Below are 25184 nucleotides of genomic sequence, written 5' to 3'. Positions count from 1 at the left end.
CAGCGAAAAAAATTTCTCCCGAAAGATGACACGTGGCATAAAATATAGTTTTACATTTTAATATTAATTATTTTCGAAAATTGTAAAAAATATGTAAACATACAGCATTAAAAAATGGAAAACTACATAAAACATATGTAAGATTACTATTTTTCACTCTACTAATAAAATGGAGCTTTTGAGGCTCCATAGGGCGTCCACATCAGCGGAAAAAATTTCTTCCGAAAGATGACACGTGGCATAAAATATAGTTTTACATTTTAATATTAATTATTTTCGAAAATTGTAAAAAATATGTAAACATACAGCATTAAAAAATGGAAAACTACATTAAACATATGTAAGATTACTATTTTTCACTTTAAAAAAAAGACGGCTTATCTCCATAATATAACATTACCGTTTTATAAAAAAAAAATTATATATAATTTCGAAAATAATAAATATATGTAAAACATACAACATAAAAATGGAAATACTACATTAAACATAAATATGTTTGACTATTTGTCCAAGTTCTTCTATTAAACATTGCCGTTTTACATTAAAAATAGAAAAATACGTAAAGATTTAAACATCTATCTTAAAATATAAAATATAGACATTAACTAAATATAAAGTATAAAAAAGAGAAATACTCAATATTTAAAAAAATAAATAATAAGTAAATATTATAAATATATAAATATACGAATTATATATACAATAATAAGTAAATGCACAATTTTTAAAAAATGGAAAGAGTATATTAAATATTAAACATCTATCTTAAAATGTAAAATATAGATATTAAGTAAATAGAAAATATAAGAAAAAGAAATACACAACTTAAAAACAATGGAAAAAGTATATTAAGATTTAAACATATATCTTAAAATGTAAACTATAGATATTACGCAAATAGAAAGTATAAGAAAAGGAAATACACAATTTTAAAAAATGGAAAAAGTACATTAGTATTTAAACATCTATCTTAAAATGTAAATCAATCTTAAAATATAAAATTATTAGTAAATAGAAAGTATAAGAAATAAAAATATACAATATAAAGAAAAATAAATAATAAGTAAATATATAATATAATCTCGAAAGATGACACATGACATTAAAATATAGTTTTACATTTTAATATTACTTATTTTCGAAAATTATAAAAAATATGTAAACATACAGCATAAAAAAAATGTAAAAACTACATTAAACATATGTAAGATTACTATTTTTCACTTAAAAAAAAGACGGCTTATCTCCATAATGTAACATTAACGTTTTATAAAAAAACAAAAAACATTATATATAATTTTGAAAATAATAAATATATGTAAAACTTACAACATAAAAATGGAAATACTACATTAAACATATGTAAGATTACCATTTTACATTTTTATTTTAAGAAAATAATATATAAACATACAACATAAAAAATGAAAAAACTACATTAAACATATGTAAGATTACCATTTTCATTTAAAAAAAAGATGGCTTATCTCCATAATGTAACATTACTATTTTGTAAAAAAAAAATTATATATAATTTCGAAAATAATAAATAATATGTAAACATACAACATAAAAAATGGAAATACTACATTAAACATATGTAAAATTACCATTTTACATTTAAAAATAACAATAATATGTAAACATACAACATAAAAAAATGGAAAAACTACATTAAACATATGTAAGATTACCATTGTTCAATAAAAAAAAAGGGTTATCTTCATAATGTAACATTACCATTTTATTAAAAAAAGAAAAAAAAAACATAAATATAACTATTTGACTATTTGTCCAAGTTCTTCTATTAAACATTGCCGTTTTACATTAAAAATGGAAAAATACGTAAAGATTTAAACATCTATCTTAAGATATAAAATATAGACATTAACTAAATATAAAGTATAAGAAAGAGAAATACTCAATATATAGAATTATATAAGTAAATATTATAAATATATAAATATACGAATTATATATACAATAATAAGTAAATGCACAATTTTTAAAAAATGGAAAGAGTACATTAAATATTAAACATCTATCTTAAAATGTAAAATATAGATATTAAGAAAATAGAAAGTATAAGAAAAGGAAATACACAATTTAAAAAAATGGAAAAAATACATTAGTATTTAAACATCTATCTTAAAATGTAAATCAATCTTAAAATATAAAATTATTAGTAAATAGAAAGTATAAGAAATAGAAATACACAATATAAAGAAAAATAAATAATAAGTAAATATATAATATAAGTGAATACCAAATTTAAAAAATGGGAAATTACATTAAGATTTAAAAATATATATTAAAATTTAAAATATAGATATTACGTAAATAGAAAGTAAAACAAATGGAAATATACAATTTAAAAAAATGGAAAACATACATTAAGATTTAAACATCTATCTTAAAATGTAAAATAGAGATATTAAGTAAATTAAAAGTACAAGAAATGGAAATACATATACATGAAAATAAATAATAATTAAATAATGTAAATATATAATATATGAATTATATATGTAATAATAAGTAAATACACAATTTTTAAAAAATGGAAAAAGTTAATCAAGCATTAAACATCTATCTTAAAATATAAAATATATAATATAAGTAAATACACAATTTAAAAAATGGAAAAAGTACATTAATATTTAAATATCTATTTAAAAATATAAAATATAGATATTACGTAAATAAAAATATAAGAAATGGAAATAAACATTAAAAAAAATGGAAAAAGTACATTAAGATTTAAGCATCTATCTTTAAATGTACTTCTATCTTAAAATGGTAGTAAAATATATAAAAATGGAAATACCACATTAAACAAAAAAAAATGTATAGTTTTACATCAAGAAAGTCTCTATAAAACTCATTATTCCATCCACATCAACCTCACACTATTAAGGAAAATTTCAAAGCACTCGAGCAAAAAAATGGTTTCACTATCAACTCTTGCCGTCTCAGAAACCTTTAATGACCTTGAATGAGATTTTTTTATAACAGCAAACTTTTTGTTAGGTGGATTCATTGTTGGGAAACCCGCAACTTCCAAAAGTCAAACTTATTCACGGGAATTGAATTGCTTTTCATAGACTCAAAGGTATTCTTACAAATTTAAATTAATGTAATCTATAATTTTATTGTTAATATTCATACTAACTCTTTCATGATCAAACCATTTCAGTTAATAACCATTCAAGCGTTTATCCCGAAACACTTCCTTCCTCGCCGAATCAGGTATTGGTTCATGTTGGTTTAGTATTGTTTTTGGTTTACTAACCGGTTTAGGATGATCCTATTGTAAATATAATTTAAGTTGGTTTAGCATATATTATGTTTAAAATAACTTAAATTAAATAATAATAATATTATGCTTAAAATATAATTTTAGAGAGTTTTCAAATATAGTTTACAGAACATTATAGGTGATGAATTTAATTTATTAAATTCGTTTATTACTTAAAACTAAATTTTTTTAAAAAAACATACTGAGTTATACATATCAATGATGGATTGGTGAGTATAACATGAAGACAAAAATATAAATATCTGATTTTCAAGATAAGAAATTCAGCTTTTATTCAGATACTCAATATATAATATCTTAAATTATGTTTTAAAAAATATACATAATTTATATATATAGATTAATCTTCAAAACTTAAACTATTATATTATATATGAATAATGTTTTTAAATAAAAATAATTTCTGATTTAAAATAAAAATAAAAACAACAAATGTTTATTTTCAAATAATGGATGTAATTTACATTATACTATCATTTAACAAGTTTTAGATACGTTTTGATATATCATTATTTTTTATTTCCAGAAAACAATAAATTGTTAAACATCAATATCATCTAGGTTAAGTATACGAACAACAAAAATTCAAACATCACAAAAAATATTTACATAACCATTATAATACAATAATTTAATCAAAAATACAATTAAAAAAATATTAAAAAGAATAGTTATATACTTAATATTTGAAAATAAAAGATATTTTTGCTAAAATTATACTTACCTGGCCAAGGAGATCGACCATCTTTTTACGGATCATTCGAATGTTGAGCATGTGGTCGATCCAAAAATACTCTGCAGTTTAATAAAATCTCTAAAACATTTATTCCAACACTCAAAAGATAGTTTTGCTAAATATGATAACTAGATAGCCAATAAAATTACAAAAAAATATTTAAATAGTAAAAAATATGTTAATTTAACGTGTTAAAATTTAAAAATAAATTTTAATTATGACATGCATTTTAACATTTATATAAATATAAATCATAGCCTTAATATAAATAATTTAACAACTTAAATTAGAAAAAAATAAAAAACCCGGGCGTAGCCAATGAAAGATAAGCACGGAAAAGAAGAGATTGACTCTCTTCTTAGGCTGCCACCTCACAAAATAGGTCAAGGAGAGTATGACACCTGTCCAACTCTAAAAAACTTTGTTGCTTTTCGTTTGGTTTGTTTATGGGCTTTTATAAATGACGATGTGGGCTTGGATTAAAATAACAAAAGTTAAATCCAACACATTTACCTTTGTCTTCTCGCCTTCGACCACGACGATAGCAACTTTGATATCTAGGGTTCATCTTCGTCATCTTCTTCGATCGATGACGGCTTAAGCCCATAGTAAAGTTTCAAGAGATTGTGTGAGGCGAATAGTCGGAGGGAATCTCTAGCTCGAGCTTTCTTCACGTCATTCCGGCTGATGTTCTTCTCCTCCAAGACCTCCAAGACGTTACAAGATGCATTGATTCATCACCATTAACAACCATATTCACTTCTTCTACCCACGATCATCATAATTAATCATTCAATCTTCTAATCTCTTCCAGGCGGTTGATTTCAACCTATAAAAAAAAGGTCAGCCTTCATCCCCTTAGCATCATCATCACAATTCTTAATAATTTTAGAAACTTATATCTGAATCTTTATTTCCACTCTTTGTGAGAATTTAATCTCAGATATATTCAGACTTTTGTGTTTAAACTTCTTTTCTTTATTTTTTTTCTGCAGACGTGTGTGTGAGTTTCTATCCATTATGATGGATGCAAGAGAAAAATCTGGAAAAATTTGAGCAAAATCGAGAATATAAACATTGTCTCTTCATATTTGTTGCTTCTTTAATTATTTTTCATAGACGATGATATACATTAACATTTTTTTCTTTACTAATTAACTAACTGACTAACAATTGTGACTATTTAGGTGTATATACAGCGAACATTGACGTGAAGCAAAAGAAAGTAACGGTTGTTGGAAACGTAGAGCCGTGGATTTTGATCAAGAAGAGCGTGTAAGCAAGTAGACACGCCCAGGTTTGGCCGTCGACAAAAACGATTATAATTACCAGAAAGTAAGGCACATATCATAGAGTTTATATGAGAATCATCCTTTTGTATCTCCATTCTTAATAGTTCATTCTACTAAATATCTACTTATGTTCCTTTGCTTACGTATATACCTCACCCGGTGCTTTATCTATTATATATCAACAAGCATTCAAAAGAAACCAAATTTTCTAGTCATGCAAACCACCAGTGTTTCATCACAAGATGATTCTGATGACGATTTGGAGACTCAGAAACAACATAATAGAAATCTTGCTGACGTAGAGCATGGTAGGAGGTGCAAATCTTGATTTCTATATCTTAGCATTTTTCTGATTATCATTCTGAATCTCGATATATATAGAGATACTTTCGACTTGGAAGTATTACGAGATATTTAAGTGATCATAACACACCAGAAACGCATAATTAAAAGGGAGTTGTCCACTTGGGCATAAGAAACTGAACTGTGAATTAAGGTATTGAATTATGAGTATTCTTTCTGGCTCTCTCATAATTATACTGAAAGATTTCTTTGTGGTTTCTTCTGATGTCCAGTGGAAGAAGTGAACCGAATCTTAACATCTTTTCCAACAATTTGAGTTCGGGATGTGGTGACATCACATGCGAAAGGATACCTTACTGCTTCAGCCATCTCTAATTTCTGCTACAGACATTTTAGAAACATAGGCACCAAGAGCAAGTGACTGGTCATTGATAGTGTAGATGTTTAAGAACTGAGGCAAACTTGGGAGGATGCATATGAACTGCTGCTCCCGCCTCAATACACCAAACCGAGCGTTCGTGCAATGGAAGACCAATATTTTGAAGAATGTGCTGTGAGTTTATATTTACATGTTTTCTCAGCTGGACGTTTAACTGTATTTTCTGTTTTTGTGTCATGGGTCTGGTTGATTCTTTATTTGGAAAAACAGCAAGGAAACTCTCAAAAGGAAAAGAAAGACACCCGCTGTATGAGAGTGATTTTGTGTTTGTGATTGTTCTTACACTAATATGTTTTGTAGATCGATTGATTGTTGAAGTTATGTCTACAAATGGACTCTGATGAGTATGAGTGCCTGGAGAACAAAGACGGGGATGGTTGGTGATGAAAAAGCCAAATCTGAAGTAAAATAGAGGACTAGAAGCGCAAGCATATGAGAGACGGAGACAAGGATGGTCGATGTTCTGAGCCATTGAGGTTGCACTACCGTTCATGATCTAGAGACAGACAGGGATATGCATATATAGGTATCCAGGAGCATAGAGACGAGAGAGTTAAAGAGCTCGCAAAAGGGTGGAGATGAGAAGATATAAAGGGAAAGAGAGAGTGGCTCTTATTTTTCATGCACTGCAGAAGCAGGTGAATAACTCAGAAACATGCTACAGAAACATGTGAACAACTTATCCTCTTCCTCTGTTTCTTTCCGGCCCCTTCATTTTAACAAAACCCTAAAATGCAGAGATTCCACTTTATTAGTTAAGAATGTTAAGCTGCTACATAGGTTTGATTGGGTCATCAAGTGTTTGTTTCTATTCTAAGAATAAAATGTTTATCACCTGTTTGATTAATTGCTTCTGAAGAAAATGAATTGACTTCTGATTTATTATTGTATTTATATGGTTTTCGGGATTATAAGGGTGAACTTTGAAAAAAGCTCATAAATTCTCTATTCAATGAGCTTAAAACTTCATGAGCCAAACAGCAACAGCAAAGATTTTGTTCTTCAATGAAATTGTATTTGGTTTCGACAGTGCAAAATTGGTTTTAGACTGATACACATTGGGCTTGAGATAAACATTACTGAAATCTTAATACAATATTGCTCTGTAAAGCAAATTTAGTTAACGTAGTGTGCAAGACTAACTAATCGTTTTATTTTATCATATATGCCTTCCGGTTCCGTATGAACAACTAAAATCCAAAATGAACAACACTAGAACACAAATGTGAATTTATTAGAAATATGTAAATTATAGTAACAGTTAAAAGTCATTATTTCTATTGATTATGTACTTTAAATTAAAAATGAGGAAAACCAAATTTATAACAACAAAACGTCTTGGTCACGTACTAATACAATATAATTTGTACAAAGATGAATGCAATGCCAAACGAGTGAAAGGCCCTAGAAACCTACCAAACATCACGATTGTTCAATTCAGGAAAAATGATCATGTTGTTGCAGAATAGCGGTTCAAGAGGGGTTTATGGAATACCAACCTTCTATGTTAGTGGGTTCGTATTTGTAGACACATTAGCTTAGGAGGGTTTACATCATAAAACTTCTTTTTAAATAATAGATAATTTAGTATGTATATTTTTCTTAATACTGAAAATATATTCACTACAAGAAAACACGCCGAATTCCGACGGAGATTCCGACGGACGCCAAAGGCGTCAGACTTTTTTGACGGATTTCCGACCGATTTCCAACGAAAACAAAAAATTTAAAGTCGTCGGAATATTTCGACGACTTTTCGACGACATTCCGATAAAAAATATAACCGTTGTAGTCGTCGAAAAGTCGTCGGAAAATTCCGACGAATTTCCGACGACATTCCGATTAAAAAATATAACCGTTACGGTCGTCGGTATTCCGTCGGAATATTCCGACGAATTTCCGACGAACCAAGTGACCGTTGCCGACAAATATATATGACCGTTTTATAGCCGTTTGAGATTGGAAAATACCGGAATTCCGACGGAATGCTTTATATCTGTCGGAATTCCGTCGGAAAGTCGTCGGATGTCCGTAAGCAATTTCCTATAAATGCAGCCCCTCCTCATTCAACTCATTCACACCTCATTCTCTCTTCTTTCTCTTTAGTCATAACAATTCCGTAAAAATCATGTCTTCAGGAGCTTATTATCGTTCGTGGATGGATAAACCTCATTTGGATCCCAACACCAATTTGCTTACGGAAGAATACGTTCAAGGGATTGGAGAATTCATGAGGCTTGTTCAACAGCAACCGAAAAGTGGTATGTTAAGATGTCCCTGCTCTACTTGCAATAATAATAAGGTTATAAAAGAATTTGATGTTTGGACTCATTTGTATATGAAAGGGTTTTCACGTAATTATAAAGTTTGGTACCTTCATGGGGAAACTGGTTATGAATATGGTAGTACTAGCGAACCTCAGCCTGTTAGTGAACTTCAGCCTGATATTAGGTTAGAAGAACCTAGAACGGATATAGATTATGGTGTAGGTACTGAGCAGATGGTACATGATCATTATAGAGGGTAAGAACCAAATCCCGAATCTAGGAGATTTTTTGACATGTTGGATGCAGGAAAACAGCCTTTGTATCAAAATTGTAGAGATGGTCATTCAGTCTTACCATCTGCAACTAGATTAATGGGTATTAAGACAGACTATAATTTGGCTGAAGAATGTATGGATGCGATTACTGATTTTGTCAAAGGTATTCTACCTGAGGATAACCTTGCACCGGGTTCATACTACGAGGTTCAGAAACTTGTAGCCGGTCTTCAACTACCGTACGAAGTGATAGATGTATGTATTGACAACTGCATGATCTACTGGAGAGCGGATGAGACACGGAATGTATGCAAATTTTGTGGGAAACCTCGTTATCAGGAGACAAGGGGAAGAGTTCCGATCCCGTTCAAAAGAATGTGGTATTTGCCTTTGACGGAAAGATTGAAGAGGTTGTATCAGTGTGAGCGCACATCAAAAGCAATGAGATGGCATGCAGAGCATTCCACAAATGGTGAGATTAGACATCCTTCAGATGCGAAGGCTTGGAAACATTTCCAGACAACATATCCAGAATTTGCGGAAGAGAGAAGAAATGTTTATCTTGGATTATCTACTGATGGTTTCAGCCCGTTTGGAAAGCATGGAAGACAGTATTCTCTATGGCCAGTTGTTGTGACCCCGTACAACTTACCGCCGAGCTTGTGCATGCGACGAGAGTTTTTGTTTCTCTCAATTCTCGTCTCTGGTCCAGATCATCCTAAAAGATCACTAGATGTGTTTCTTCAACCACTGATATATGAGTTTCAACAACTATGGGCGCATGGTTTTGAGACATACGATGTTTCGTGCAAAGAAAACTTTCAGATGTGGGCAGTACTTATGTGGACAATAAGTGACTTTCCAGCATAAGGTATGTTATCTGGATGGACAACACATGGGAGGATATCATGTCCATATTGTCAAGATGTCACAGATGCTTTCCAACTAAAGAACGGAAGGAAAACGTGTTGGTTTGACTGTCACAGACGATTTCTACCACCTGATCATCCATACCGCAGGAGTAAGACTTCGTTTACGAAGAACAAGCAGGTGTTTGATGGTCCACCTGAGGAAGTTAGTGGGGAAGATTTGTTGAAGCAGTTTAGGGATTTTGATGCAGAAAGGACGCCAGATGTAGGTGGACATGAAAACATTCGAGTCAGTGCGGTTGGAGAGCTACATAACTGGCACAAAAAGAGTATTTTCTGGGATCTGCCATATTGGGAGAGTCATCTATTGCGGCATAATTTAGATGTCATGCATATTGAGAAGAACTTCTTCGACAATCTGATGAACACAGTCCTTAACATCCAAGGTAAAACGAAGGATAATTTGAAGTCAAGGTTGGATTTAGTCGATATCTGTGATCGTTCTGAACTTCACGTTGATGAGAACGGTACGGCCCCTTTTCCCATTTATCGGCTGGATGGTGCTAGAAAAGAAGAGTTCTTTGATTGGATTACAGATAAAGTGAAATTTCCTGACGGATATGCACCAAATTTGGGGAACTGCGTTGATAGAAGCGAAGGAAAGTTTAGTGGCTTGAAGAGTCATGATTGTCATGTAATTATGCATCAATTTTTTTTTATTTGTAGTATTATGTTTTTTTCCATTAATTAACTCGTTAACTAACTTGTATTTTTTTTAAAGGTTCACCAAGTCGAAAAATGGCATTAGCAGGAGCATCAACCAGATGATGTACTCCATGCTTCGTTTTGGATATTCAAAGTGGAGTGTGATTCCTTTCGAAGAACGAGAGTTGTGGTTTCGTCAGTTTGCGGTAAACTCTTCATTTTTTTAAAGTATTTACATTTTTTTAAATATATTTACTTATTAAATTATGTTTGTTTTGTAGCAAGAGTTCAACTGGCACTCCGATCTCACGGAAACAGTCCGTAAGAAATTCAACGAAAAGGCCATGGACTCTTATACGAAGCAGATAAACGCGTGGAAGACAGTTTGGCAGAAGAACAAGAGGCCACGGTTCATCAACGGGACGGTGTGGGAGCAGTTGATAGTTCATTGGGAGAAGGAAGAAACTGCAGAGACGTCTTCTAGGAACTCCAAGAACCGGAAGAGCGATCATGGCGGGAAAGGTATGTATGTGCACAACCTCGGCGCTTGCTCTATGTCTACTAAGGAGGATGAACTTGTAAGTTTTTTTTTATTATTTATCTTTATATTTTTTAAATAAATATTTTATATATTCCTTGGCTAATAATGGCGATTTTTTAGATAGAAGAAAATGACGGTAATCCCGTTGATCATCTCCAACTCATTAAGGTGGCTCACACTAACAAGAAGACGGGTCAAATTCAGGATCTCGTGATCAAAGGTGTCGTTGATTTGGTGGAAGCTGAAATAGCAACTCAATCTCAGCCTCTCTCTGATGACGGCGATTCTACGGGAGCTTCAACCAACTTGTCCCTATTGCAAATAAATGAGATGGTTGAAAAGGTAATTTTTTTTATTAATATATTTTTTTTTATAATGTCGATTACTAATTTGTTCATATTTACTAACTTTAAATATTTTTGTAGGCGGTTCCTAAAAGGAAAGGAGGCCGTTTAGTTGGGTTGGCCCGCCGTGCTTCTTCGTATCCGGCATCTTCTTCGCAAGCTCCGTATGCCGATCCCATGATTCTCGAGGAGCTACATGACAAAGATGAACGGATTGGGGCATTGGAAGAGCAGAACACCACTATCCTTTCTGAGAATGCCACTATCCGTTCGGAAAATGCCACTATCCTTGCTGAGCTGGCATCCCAGAAGAAGTTCAACGCCGAGATAATGCAGAAGCTAGATCGTTTGATGTCTTCGAGTTCTTAGTTTTTTTCAGCTTTTTAAAACTTTCTGAATGTTTTTTTTTCGTTTTACATGAATTTTAAATTTTCTGAATGTTTTTTTCTATTTCGGTTTGTATGAATTTAAATTCTATAATATTATTAGTTTTAAATTTTAGATTTTATTTATTTATTAATTAATTTTTCATATAAAAAATATATATAAAAATGCAAAATTAATTCTTATTAAAATTGATATATTCCGACGAACTGAGGCCTCGGAAAAAACCGACGGACTATGATTCGTCGGAAATTACCGATGGACTATGATTCGTCGGAAATTACCGACGGACTATGATTCGTCGGAAATTACCGATGGACTATGATTCGTCGGAAAATACCGACGAATCTTAGTCCGTCGGTATTTTCCGACGAATCATAATCCGTCGGTATTTGCCGAGGACTTCGTTGGTCGGTATCTTCCGAGGATCCGTCTCCGTCGGTATATAGTTTTTCCGATGAACTCTGGTCTCGTGTGTCCGCATCGGAATATCGTCGGAAGTTCGTCAGAATGACATTTCTCGGTATTCGTCAGAAAGTCGTCGGAAGGTCTGACGAAATTCCGACGAATCCTTTTTTCCGACGAAATTATACCGACGAACGCGTTCGTCAGAAATTCGTCGGAATAGGCCTATTCCGACGAATTTCCGACGATTTCGACCATCAGAATCCCCCTGTTTTCTTGTAGTGATATTATAGTTACTAAAAAGAGTTAAATGCAAATTCTGAGAAAATATATTGGTAACTTATAAGTATTATTTTATGATATTTTGGAGGATTCATTTTCTATTTTTCAAAGACTTGCTATATTTGTTTGTGGATATTTATCATGTTTGATCAGTAATTCGCACCATTATTAACCTGGTTTTAATTTGAGATGTGATATATAATTACTACAAAATACAACCAACTACTCTATTTAATCAAAGTAAATTATTTTCTTGGGAATTTTGTTTTCTTGAATAAGACATCTATTTCTCAATTACATCATTATTAATAATAAAATAAGTACTATTATAAGTTTGGACTTTTTTGCTGCCACCTCAACTAACGAGAAAAAAAAACATAGTGTAAATTTTAAAAAACTATAATAAATTTCACATTTTCTTTTAAAAAATTGAACTATCATACTATTAACAGTACATCAAATATCTTTATATATAAAAGACAGTTCTTTCTCTCCAGGTTGTGACACGTCGGACGCCAGGTCAGAAAATCGGCTTCAGACGGCTCGACACGTGTCATGTACTCTGATCCGCAGCGTTTCATTAATTTTGGTTGGCTTATGGGCTTCATTGTTACGGGCTTTATCTGTATTCTCAAAATTGGTACAGCCCGATTCCAGTATGTCTTAGTTTAAACGCATATTAACTGTTTTTGCAATTAGGGTTGAAGCATACTTCTCCGCCATTGGAGATCGAGGCTTAACCTGTGTTCCAAGAGCGAGCGTTTCATCTTCTTCCTTATCAATCTGCAGTGATACCGGTTACAGATTACCCCTCTTCAACTCTTTCTTAAATACATACCCATGATCTCTCTTGAATGCGATCTTAACTCATGAAAGGCGGTGGAATTTCGACTATAAAAGGGTATGCTTTCATGCTATGAGAATCATCTCCTCCTTTCGTATTCCGAAACCAGTAATTTTATTTTCAGTATGGCTAATGCTATTCCACCGTTCAAGTGCAGTTGCTCTGTTATTGGGAGGCCAGGAACATCGGATGCGGTGGCGAACTCATGGGAGTCGATATGTTGCTGCTTGATTCCCAGGTTTGCTCTGTTCCTCCGCTTGAGTTCGTAACTGCATTGACAGTGAGTCTCTGTTATTGATTTGGCGACGGAGCTTGAAAATATAGAGATTAAATTCTTCTTCTCGGTTTGAAAATCTTGAAGCTGATGTCTTGGAAGTACAAATAAGGAAGAGAGCAAAAGGTTGCCACAAATTAAGCATTGATCTTTATGATTGTATTGCTCACTGAGTTCTTTGTGTATATTGAAATTCACAACTCACAAAAGATGGGAGAAAAAAAGTTGATATGCTTAAAGGCTATGGAATACCTGAAACTGTTGTTTGATCCTTGCGGTTGTTCTTTGTTCTGTTTACGTGTCCTTAGTTTTGGTCTTATCAATAACCTTATTGGAACTTGAATCTTTGTATGGATTAGTAAAAACCACACCTTTTTTTTTCTGAAACATTTAATAATTGCTTTTATGTAGATTGTAAAGAAAGATGAAGATGTGAAAGTGATTGTAGCAGGTGATGACGATTGGTTGCCTCCGTCACCAAAGGTTGTATTCGATGAAAGCAAAGAGTTAGGTGGAGAGTCTACCATTAAAGCTGTGAGGTAGTTTTGTATGTGTTGAGTATTTTTCCATCTATGTGCTTACCAGCTTCATATTAGAAGCCACGGTTTGAACACTGCTAGCTTTAATTTTTTAATGCTCCTTGATGATATCATCCAAATAGTTTCTGTGTTATACTTTGATTCTTAAGTTTTGAATTGAAATATCCAATGTATTAGAAGCTATGATTTTGTAGTGCTTCTTATGTTTCTATTAGAAGCTACTATTTTTTCCTCCAACGCTATATCTGTTCGTCGATTTCACTCACATAAAGCGATTATTTAGGACACAGCTAACCATTTTTTTTTTAATTCGTCCTTAATGACATCACCCAAAAGTCTCTATTATTACACTTTGACCCTTAAGTTCAGAATTGAAATGTGCACTGCATGTGGAAGAAGATGAGCTCATGTCATTCACAAAAATTATAGTAGATGCGATGCAGGAAGCCAAGGTTTCTGCTAGCAATGAAGCTGAAATATCTCAAAACATTCTCAGAGGCAGCTGCTGCTCAGGTGGATCTCAGATCATTAGAACTTTAGGACACACACAAGCTTTTAGCCGTTCTAAAAACAATCATCTCGGACTAATTAACTCTTTCTTCCTATCATCTTCGGTTGATGATCTCTTCTTTCTCTTAGATGAATCGAACGATGCTGTTGTTAAAATCAGATCCGCACAGCTTTCACCAAAGGCGTTGAACCACCTTAAACGCGACAACCAAAACACTGATCGAAAACACAGGAGAGAAAGTTGGGGATGCGTTTGGAGATGCAGCAGAGTTGCTTACGTCTTCGGTCTCAAGTCCTCCTCCCTTCGTTGCACTCTTCACACTACAAATTTACGCAAAGACAATACATCTATTATTATTTTTTTGGGGAACGGCAATACATTTATTTAAAATAACGTTTATATAATGTTCAAAAAAGTAACGTTTTTATATTATATAACTAGGGAAAGTGATGACTTTCAAAACTAAAACAACGTCATGTATATTTGTTTTCTTACTTTTATATTTTGGTTACTTTGATCTATTAAGTTTACCAGGAATATAATGAAGAACAAGAAATACAATCTATTTTGCTTACTTTAATATATTAAGTTTACCAGAAATAGATAACTCATTCTTTTCAGTGTTCAAATATTCTTGCAGCTTGGAATCTACTGAAGTGGATGATCTAGAGAGGAGATTGACTTAGCTATGATGAATCTGAAAGATGAACCTACTTATTTGTAGGTATCACTCATCATGCATCAAATGAAAGCAGCTCCGTTGATTATTTTGAAAGTTGTGTTCTGTCAAATAGTGTAAACAAAATATGTTTTAGATTTTTTTCTTGATTCAAAGAATGTTTTAGGTTCATGCCTCAAATGAAAACAGCTCCGTCATATCATTTATGTATTTTTTATAAGTATTGTATTCTTCCTAATGATAGACAAAGTATTCAGATTTTTATCTGGATTTTAAGGCATTCCTATCGTCTAATTCACCGTTGTTAGTTAGAAACTTGGAATTCTGCTAAGCTAAGGACTCAGCAAAGATATTAGTGGTATTTACCATTTTATCAGATTCTTTAAAGTTTGATTTTTATATCGTATTCCTAGATTATGTAATGCAGTGGCTGATGCAGTGGCAAAATCAGGTATCTTCTGCAAAATCAGGTGTTTTCACTATAAACTTGACCTTCTTTTGTGGTGGGTAAACTTGCTTTAATTTTAACTAATCATAGTTCCACCAAAAAAATAAAGGAAATCAAAATAATATAATCACTAATTATCCCTTGAAAACTAAACAATAATATTTTTTAGAAAGTCCTTACTATTTTGGATGATATGGTTTATTTGATAACTATAAAATATGTAAATCTCTAAGCGAAAAAATAATAGGTAAATTTTACTTTTTACATAATTTAAAATAATATTGGATTTCAAAGAGAATGTAAAAAAAATACTAACAATATATAAAAGAGAAAAAAACATATATGTGAATCTCAACCGCAATTTTGAATAATGCCAGTATATAAAATAAAAATAAAATTTCTTTATTAGCTAGATAAGCATATGATTTCCAATAAAAATAACAAAACTGAATAACAAATATATTTAAAATCATTTTCAAGTTGAGAATAAATTAAATATTTTTTTCTTACTTCCCGCCCGTAGGGCGGGCCTATCCTAATTCTCTATAAATAATCTTCATAGCTAACAATACATCAAATAGTTATGATTTTCTATTTTTTATTAGTTTAGCCTAGATTTTGATGGTAAAAAAAGGAAAACAGCTGCGGACTTATTTTTTTATCAAATGTTTGTTGATGTGAGTTTGAAGAAACATAAAAACAACATAAATATAATTTTTCTCAAATATAATAATTCATAAATATATAACCCAACATGTTATTTATAAATACTAAACATCAACAATTAATATCATATTTTATGCTACTTGCTTATTTTTAAAGAAAAAAGATAATAAATTGGCTTTTCTTTTTATAATTGTTAGAATTATAAAATTTAAGGATAAATTAAATACAAGAAAAGTAAACATTGTGAACACCGTAAAATAGATATATTTGTTTTAATACAGTAACAAATATATAATTTCTAAAAGAAAAAAATAGTTATTAATAAAAATAATGAACATTATAATTAAAACTAATTTAATTTTATTAAAATTTAAAATATGTTTTTTTAATCATTTTTATTTGTTTACCCGGCCGTAGTATAAAGAACTAGCTTTAGCTAGTGATGTGTCTAATTTTAAAACCTAATTTAAGGGTCAAAAAGTCATGAAACGTGTGGGAATCATCAACCAAAATAGAAAGATGGCTAAAAAGAAAGCGCGTCCAAACGTTTGAGGTTTGACCCTTTCAAGTTTCTTGTCGTATTCGTTCGTTGATACGTTGAGATTCTGCTTATGGTAAGCTTAAGATACCTCTTTTCTCACTAGGATACCTTAACTTTTCAAAACTTCATTACGGTCCATATCAGTCAAGTCATCACGGTAACATCAAAAGGCTAGTCTTCACGCGCAATCCTTTAAGCCACCAAAATCCAAATCGGGTAAACGAGTTAATGATTTTTTTTTTCCTTCACGAAGACGGCTAATATCACGCATTAAAGTTGGCGTGAAAATGTACCTTTTAAATGACATGACAAAATGCGAAGGAAGAAAGAAGCCAACATGCCAACATGCCAATCATTTAATTTTAAATTGATGGCTTTATAAAAAAAAAAACTAGCGGAAACACGAGTTTATTTTTGAAATTAAATGATTTTTAATGAATTTCTATATAAGTAATGTATAATTTTGAAACACTTATTCAGAATAGCGAACCGCACTAAACTAAAAAAAATTGAAACCAAAATTGAACGAAAAATTATAAATAACCGAACATATCATATATCTCCAAAACCAAGAAATTGAAACCGAATTAAGAACCAAATGGGTACCTAAATTTTTAAAATAAAAATTATATATTTACAATTATTAATTATATTTAATTAACCAGACCACTCCTTGCTCCATATATCCCCATTTTTTTTCTCTAATTTCATTTACATTTACACTTTTGTCTAACAATTCATATTGCATATTCACATCCTAATCAATCTATATTATTAGTTGTGAAATAAATTTTCTTACTTGTCATCTTTCTCATGATTAGGATAAGTCTTTAGTTTAATTAATATTATTATTTAAATTTATTTTAATATATATATTTAGCATGATATTTAAGACAATTAATAGACATTAGCCTATTCTATATGATATTTAAAACATTTAATTAATAAATAAATATTAACAATATCTACCAATAATATCATAATTATGTGTATCTTACATTTGGTTTATGATTTTAATGACTAATATTATAATCAGTTTCTATTATTCTTTTTGGAAATTATTAATATTAAAAAATCATATTTCTAACTTAAAATAAATTAATTTGTATCTTTTTATGACGACCATCAAAATCACAAATGAATTTATGTTATCCGTAAAATCACAAATGCTATCAAAATAATATATTTAAAATCAAAATAAAATTAGTATTATATAAACTATGAAATGGAAATTAACTAAAATATTAAAAATATATATGGAAGCATGGAAAACTAGGATTAAAATTTTAAATAGCACTAAATTTTTTGACAAATAATAAACATAATATAAATATAATCTAAGAGAATATAGAGATAATTTTGTGTTATTTATTAGTTTTGTGGTTTTATCTCACTGTTTTCAAAATCTAAATTATAGAAAATATATAATGTTTGTTGGCTATTGTTATTTTGTTGATGTTTTATGGATTGTGATCTTTTATAATCATTTTAATGACACTGGATTTCTTTTCACTCTACTAATATAATATGTTTAATTTCAAATCCAAGTATCCTAATTTGATTATTACTATAGAAAAAATTTTGATCCAAAATTTACATTTAATAAATAAAACTATGAAACAAAATATTATAGTATAATGCATTGATTATCAATATGAATATTGAAATTTTATAATTTAAAATATTAATTTAAAATGTGTATCTAATTTTATAATTTATTCTTTTATAAAAATTATTAGGTATATATATATATATATATTAGTCCAGACCATCAACTAGTACATTATACGTATTTATGAAACTCATTACCAAAACAAAAGAAAATTGAAAGGTAAACTCAAATTTATAATGTATTGATAAAACAATGGACGCCAAGAATGAAGTCTTTCTGGTCATAAAATTAAGTTTACATAGTAATGGGGCGTAAGCAAATACATAACATTTATAGAGCACGCCAATGCAATGTTCAGGAAAATACAGATAGCTCTCATTTTTATTTATTATTTTTGTTTCTTCACTCAATCAATATATATAAACAAAATTTCGCGTAGAAAAAAGACATTAACGAGACTTGGTCGCAGAGAAGACTCGTAGATTTGTCTTTGCGATTGAACACAAATTAGGGTTTTTATTTCCAGGTAAAGACTCACCCTTTTTCGATTTGTTTATACGAGCAGCTGAATGATGATTATCCCCAATTTTTTTCCAGGTTTTGATTCTGCTTCGTGAATTTTGAAGACATAACAATATTCTTCGATTTCAAATGGGAAAATTTTGTTGCTTCCCTTCCTCTTCCGAGGTACTTTTTTTTTTTTTTTAATTTTGAGATTGATTTAATTGTTTGTCCCTTTTTTTTAGGATTGATGTGTGTTTTCAAGTGTTTCTGCAATGTTTGTTCTGTTATAAAGTGTAAAGTTATGAGCTTTAGCTTTCTTGGTTTGGTTAATTTAAAAGGTTGTGGGAGGACAATCATCATCTCGATCTGGTAAAGGAAGAAGTGGTGAAGGTTTGGTCAAGTACGGCTTTAGTCTAGTCAAAGGCAAAGCTAACCATCCCATGGAGGATTATCACGTCGCTAACTTCATCAACGTCCAAGACCATGAACTTGGTCTTTTCGCTATCTATGACGGTCACATGGGTCCCACTGTCCCTGCCTACTTGCAGAAACACCTCTTCTCCAATATCCTCAAGGAGGTAAACAAAAAAGATTATTACTTCACTCTCTTATCTCGCGGTCAGGGCCGGTCCTGAGATTTTGGTGGTTACAATTTAATAAGGGTTTATATATATAAATTTGGGGGTCATAAATCAATGATTCACTAGACTATGCTCAGGTTCGGTGGTTTTAAGAGATTGTGTGTAATTATATGTTTTTTTGTTTTTGTTTAGGGAGAGTTTTGGGTTGATCCTCGAAGGTCTATACAAAAGGCTTATGAGAAGACAGACCAAGCCATTCTCTCTAACAGTTCTGACTTGGGTCGTGGTGGTTCTACGGCTGTTACAGCTATACTGATTAACGGGAGGAGGTTGTGGATAGCTAACGTTGGCGATTCGCGAGCGCTTCTTTCTCAAGGAGGTAGGACAATGCAGATGAGTACTGATCACGAGCCTCGTGCTGAAAGGTCGAGTATTGAGAATAGAGGTGGATTTGTATCCAATCTACCAGGTAAACAGAGAAAATCATCTGATGAGTTGAACCATTTCTTGATTATGTGTGTAAAAATGAGTTGTGATTTTTTAATAGGTGATGTTCCTCGAGTGAATGGTCAGTTAGCGGTGTCTCGTGCCTTTGGAGATAAGGGACTTAAGACGCATCTGAGTTCAGAGCCTGATATTACAGATGCTTATGTTGATAGCCAGACAGATGTTCTTGTCCTGGCAAGTGATGGCATTTGGAAGGTAATGAAATGGCATCTTATTCTTCTTCTTGTGTATATTATTATAAAAAGTGTTAATCTGTTTTGTTAACTGATTTGTTGAAATGAAGGTGATGTCAAATGAAGAGGCAATGGAGATAGCTAGGAGGGTGAAAGATCCACAGAAGGCGGCCAAGGAACTAACAGCTGAAGCATTGAGAAGAGAGAGCAAAGACGACATATCTTGTGTCGTGGTCCGATTCAGATGACAAACTATTGAGTGGACTGGTTACATTTTCAATCAAGATTCATCAGGGACAAGCTGGTTGCGCTGGAATCGAATGTGATGATTTTGTTTCAGTTTCTGACACAGCTTCTTGCTATAGCTTTATAATGGATTCGTTGTTTGTGTAAATTTGTGGGGTTTAAAAGACAAAGCAGAGGAAAATGAGTTGGTGAGGTGATGGGATAGTGTTATTATTGGTTGGTTCTTATTAGGTTTATCTTTTAATTATGTGAAAAATACTTTTGTATTAGGTTTGAATTTGTTAAACAAATATTTGCTGTTTGTATGACATTTATATTTGACTACTTAAAAGTTCTTAGTTCGTTACTAAGTGTGGAAAGCAAAACCCAAAATGCATTGTGTATCAATTCAACAACAAAGAAGCAAACTAATAAGTGATAAGAGTTGAAGATACGCAGTGTTCAAGTGCAGTACGTCAAAGATCTGAAAACATCATCAACAAAGACAAAATAAAAAAAAAAATACACAATCTAGAGCAAACGAGGCTTGCATCAAGAGTTGTTTCTCATCTCACAGAGGAGTCAGGACTTCAGTTCTGCAATGATTCAGTACTTCCATGAACATATACTCTTTTTAAAATTAAGCTTTAAAACTATTTAACAAAAATGGCTTCTCATACCTCTTCCTGAGGCTCATCACCTTTGGCTCGCTCGTCTAAGACAACAACAAAAGATAAAATAAAAAGTTAAGATTGAGCTAAGATTGTCAAGAGAGGCAGATAGGGAGATACATATTAAAATAAAAAGATAACCTCCTTCCTCAGGGAGGTCTGAAGTCCACAAGGTGAGATTGTCTCTAAGTAGCTGCATGATAAGAGTGCTGTCCTTGTATGATTCCTCGTTCAGGCTGTCAAGTTCAGCTATTGCATCGTCGAATGCTTGCTTAGCCAATTGACATGCGCTGCACAACACATAGTTTCAAACTGTTAGAAAGTGACACAATCCGATTCTGTTGTATGATATCTCCAAAACAAATCAAAACCTTTCAGGAGAGTTTAAGATCTCATAGTAGAAAACAGAAAAGTTCAACGCCAAGCCGAGTCTAACTGGATGTGTTGGTGCCAATCCAGTCTCCGCAGCAGCAACAGCAGCCTACATCCGCCATTACCAAACATATTGTTCAGCTTCATAATTAAGAGGGAAGGTACAAACAACCAAAAACTAAAAAAATAAACAAGACAGAACATGATCCAAGTATACCTTATATGCCTCAAGAGACTGATCTGCGGCTTCCTTGCGTTCAGCACCAGAACTGAACTCTGCCAGATATCGATAATAATCTCCTTTCCTATATACAAAAGTACTCATGAATCTCAGACCCATTAAACAACTTCATTTTTAGGACAAAACATAAGAAAGGATGACTCACATTTTGTAGAAAAACACAGTGGACTCCACAGCAGTAGACGACGGAATGAGATGTTTATCGATGACAGACAAGATGTCATTACAAACTTTAGCAAGCTCGTCTTCAACTTTCTTTCGATAGTTCTGAATCCTCTTGACATTCTCCTCGTTCCCCTTGGACTCTTCCTTCTGCTCGATGGATGATAGTATTCTCCACGAAGCTCTCCTTGCCCCAATCACGTTCTTGTACCCTACAGACACAAGGTTCCTCTCCTCTACCGTGAGCTCCACATCAAGCTGAGCTACTTTCTTCATCGCCTCAACCATCTCTGCAAACATCAATTTCAAAAAAAAACATAAAAAGTTATTTCAAACTATCCACCAACGTATTAGCACCATAACAGAACCTGAGATTAATGGAGTTTGAAGCTATAATAATACATATCTTTTTGTTCTAATTCATATGAGGGATAAATGATTAATTAGGCGCTTTATATAAGATTTTTAATTAAGCGGACATCTAAACCGATTTTTAGAAAAATTGTTTCATTTATATATATTAATTAATAAACTACTAAAATGTTGAGGGTCCAAGCAAATGTTTAGTCTACATGTGATCTGATTAGCACAGACACATGGTAAGAGGATTACTCAAGAGCTCGTCTAAAACTAGATCAAGTAACATCCTAGAGAAGACAAATCCCTGAGAGTGTGCAAAAACAAAACTAGACGAACCAAAAATATTCATAGGAGCAAAAAAAAAAGGATCTGAGTTTCGGACACATTTGGTCTGTTCATTTTTTTTGGTCGGAACAGTAGAGATCTAAGGATCGAAGACGGTTCATACCATCGTATCGCTCGGTTTGCTCAGAGAGCTTGGCCAAGTAAACATGCTTTTCCCTCTCAGTCTCCATGGATGCTTCTTCTTCTTTCTTCTCTCTGGACGCTCGATTTGATTTTTGGGATTAGTGGTAACCCTAGGATGGTTTGATGCTGCTAATATACGGGCCGTTGGATCTGTTCAACTAACTCAGATACTAAACTTTTTGAAATTATAAAGTAGTCTCAATGGTTTTTGTTTTTGCTTATAAATACCCAAAACTAAAGACATTGTTCAATCGAACCCTTCAAATTTTAAGGTTTGCAAGTAAAGAAGAATGCAAAAAAAGACTAACGTGCGTGACAAACGGAGAGAGACACGTCCTCTTGTCGACCATGAGGATTTGTTCTTTTCAATACTAGTACAAAACAAAATATTATTGAAATGTTTTTTTAACTTGAAGAAATTTTGTACGATTTTAAACTTTTTTTTGGTTTTTGCTGTGTATGGTGAAAAACATATACACCTCGCGAATTACTAGTTTCAACTTTCAACTTGAAGAACATTTGGACCATTTGGTTTCTGTCAACTGTTTTGTACATGTACCTTTTAGAGTCTATATATATCCTGGATGTGTAAACATGCTTTTGGTTGCATGAAACGCAAAATCTGAACTATAAATAAAGCAACCATTCCATTAATATAAACAAATTCTGATGATTTTTATTTTGTGCTGAATAATTATGTAATTATAAATTTTGGGACACATTATAAACGATTTTACACTAGACAATTATATACGTTTGACAATACTCTTTACACCATGATAAAGATATTTTGTAAGTATGTTTTTATTAATTTGTATAATTTGTCTTTTTGAGACTCAAAACTTGGATATCTAATGTAGAAGTATTAATGAAGATCGATAGATTATTTACACCGAAAAAAAAGATCGATAGATTAACGGAGCTTCCACAGTTGAATTGCGGTTTCTCTCTCCTTTTGCTCTGTTCCATTTCTTTCATTCGACACAGAGGAAGTGATGAGATGAAACCTCGGCCAGTGTTTTACGGCGAAATTCCGTCCTAGGTTAGGTCTCCACGGTGGTTTCCGGCGCTCGTTTCCGACAACCGGATGGCTTCCTTAGAATCGGTTGTCGGGTTTTGGCTCTAGCGGCGTATCTGTCTCTTCGATGGCCGCTAGCACTTGGCTCTGGCGGTGCATCTTTCTTTCCGATGGCCGCTAGCACTTGGCTCCGGCGTCTCACTTGCAACTTCGGTGATGACGGCGGCTTCACTTCGGGTTTTTCCCGGATTGTATCATCCTCTGCCTTTTCGACTTCCTCTGTGCTGTCGCCTTCAGAAAATCGATGTTGGAGCATGGGTTGTCGATTGATGATGCAGAGGTATTTTGGCTTCGCCTTTTGACGTGTACGGTGGCTCCGATTGTCGGATTTGCTCTCGGTTTGGCCGATTTGATGCGTTCCGGTTATGTTGTTCCGGCGTCTTTGGCTTCGGTGTGGTGGCTCCATAATTTCTAAAGTCGTCCGACGGTCTCTACTTATTCGACGGCCTGTCTCCGGTATGTTCCGGTGGTCGTTGATGAGAAGTTCTGGTGACGACTTTCTTGTCGTTGGTGACGTGTCTCGTCTCTTTTTTACACGTGCCCCTTCCGCTTCTGTAGCACGCCGCGTGGAAAGTTGATGACTCTCCGTTATCCCTTTGGGCTTTTTTGATTTGGGCCGGTGGGTCTCTTTGTCTGTTCGTTGGTTTTCGTCTGGCTTGCCATTTTGGGCTTTTGTATGTTTCCTTTGGGCTTTGCCCTTTGCTAATAATATCTCTTAGTGGAAAAAAAAAGATTAACGGAGCTTCCACAATTTCAATGAGTCGAGCAGTTGAGTGCGCTGCTCTTTGACTTTTTAATTGGTCATGCTAGTTCGGTTTTGCCAGTTCAATCACGACAACGGATAATATTGTGGGCTACTAAGAGGCCCCAGTCGCTGGGTCATATGTAACGAGTTCTCAAATGTTGTCTACTTGCATCTGCTTCGTTGTTTCTCTGTTTGATTGCTTTGTCTTTGTGATGCTGACGCATTCCGTCACAGGTAAGGTTAATTGGATTCTTGGGCAAATAAGTAGTATTGAATTTGGGCCAATCATGTGCGAAAAGGAAAAATATTTGGGACGAGAGAGGCTCGAACTCTCGACCTCAGGATCACTCAATAGCTATGAGACCTACGCGCTAGCCAACTGCGCCACCGCCCCATTGTTGTTAGCTTTAATATGTGAAGTCTTTTTGTAATTCTGTTTTCAGTTTGTAGTTCTTTTATATTCTCAACATATATAGACAATACCTCAAATATAATTGATGTTGCATGATTACACTTTTCTATCGTCGACGTCATGATCTCTTTTCTTCAACATATTCCCTAACCCTAAGTCGTAGCCCGACACTATAGTATTTTGTAGAAGCGGATTTAAGTTTTATCAATATTTTAAATTAATTTAAAGTTTTATAAAGCCTATTACTATTAGCCAGCGTCGTTAACAAAAAAGCAGCCAAAATTGTTATAAAAGACTATCTATAAAAGGTTTGAAAAAAACGACTATCTATAAAAGGTTTATATATTTAACGATAAACAAGAAAAGTATAAGCGTACACACATCATTTTTCTATCAGTAACATACAT

The 25184-nt window shown here is 32.6% G+C and overlaps 2 protein-coding genes, 1 long non-coding RNA gene and 1 other non-coding gene across 9 annotated transcripts; 2 read left to right on the top strand and 2 right to left on the bottom strand.

Annotated features, from left to right (window-relative positions):
• Positions 1–4411: 4411 nt before the first annotated feature.
• LOC103869060 lies at positions 4412–6982 on the top strand. Of its 5 annotated transcripts, none has more exons than XR_001958462.2 (4): positions 4412–4900; positions 5054–5137; positions 5246–5846; positions 5926–6982. It is a non-coding gene; the product is annotated as an uncharacterized LOC103869060 (long non-coding RNA). The 5 variants fall into 5 exon arrangements; XR_001958463.2 differs by having other exon boundaries at positions 4413–4900; positions 5054–5658; positions 5732–5846; XR_001958470.2 differs by having other exon boundaries at positions 4414–4900; positions 5054–5061.
• An 11728-nt stretch (positions 6983–18710) lies between these two features.
• Positions 18711–20613, top strand: LOC103869058 (probable protein phosphatase 2C 9). 2 transcript variants are annotated; one of them, XM_009147106.3, is made up of 6 exons: positions 18711–18804; positions 18876–18965; positions 19121–19360; positions 19556–19832; positions 19911–20065; positions 20154–20613. In XM_009147106.3, the coding sequence occupies exons 2-6, from the start codon at positions 18930–18932 to the stop codon at positions 20289–20291; spliced, it is 846 nt and encodes a 281-aa protein (XP_009145354.1). In that variant the 5' UTR covers positions 18711–18804; positions 18876–18929; the 3' UTR covers positions 20292–20613. The 2 variants fall into 2 exon arrangements, with proteins under 2 accessions (XP_009145354.1, XP_009145355.1); XM_009147107.3 differs by having other exon boundaries at positions 18718–18804; positions 20135–20601.
• Positions 20614–20644: 31 nt separating this feature from the next.
• On the bottom strand, positions 20645–22757 carry LOC103869057 (14-3-3-like protein GF14 epsilon). The gene is made up of 7 exons (XM_009147105.3): positions 22523–22757; positions 21698–22004; positions 21529–21616; positions 21311–21420; positions 21081–21229; positions 20949–20983; positions 20645–20864 (listed from the first exon to the last, which is right to left on the bottom strand). The coding sequence occupies exons 1-7, from the start codon at positions 22587–22589 to the stop codon at positions 20859–20861; spliced, it is 762 nt and encodes a 253-aa protein (XP_009145353.1). The 5' UTR covers positions 22590–22757; the 3' UTR covers positions 20645–20858.
• Positions 22758–24674: 1917 nt separating this feature from the next.
• TRNAM-CAU lies at positions 24675–24759 on the bottom strand. The gene is given in 2 exon segments: positions 24675–24710; positions 24722–24759. It is a non-coding gene; the product is annotated as a tRNA-Met (tRNA).
• Between the last annotated feature and the right edge of the window lie 425 nt (positions 24760–25184).

This window comes from Brassica rapa, chromosome A09 (genome assembly GCF_000309985.2).
Source record: "Brassica rapa cultivar Chiifu-401-42 chromosome A09, CAAS_Brap_v3.01, whole genome shotgun sequence".
NCBI classification, from domain to species: Eukaryota; Viridiplantae; Streptophyta; class Magnoliopsida; order Brassicales; family Brassicaceae; genus Brassica; species Brassica rapa.
Note: the sequence above shows the minus strand (reverse complement) of the source record. Positions and strands in the feature narration are given on the sequence as shown.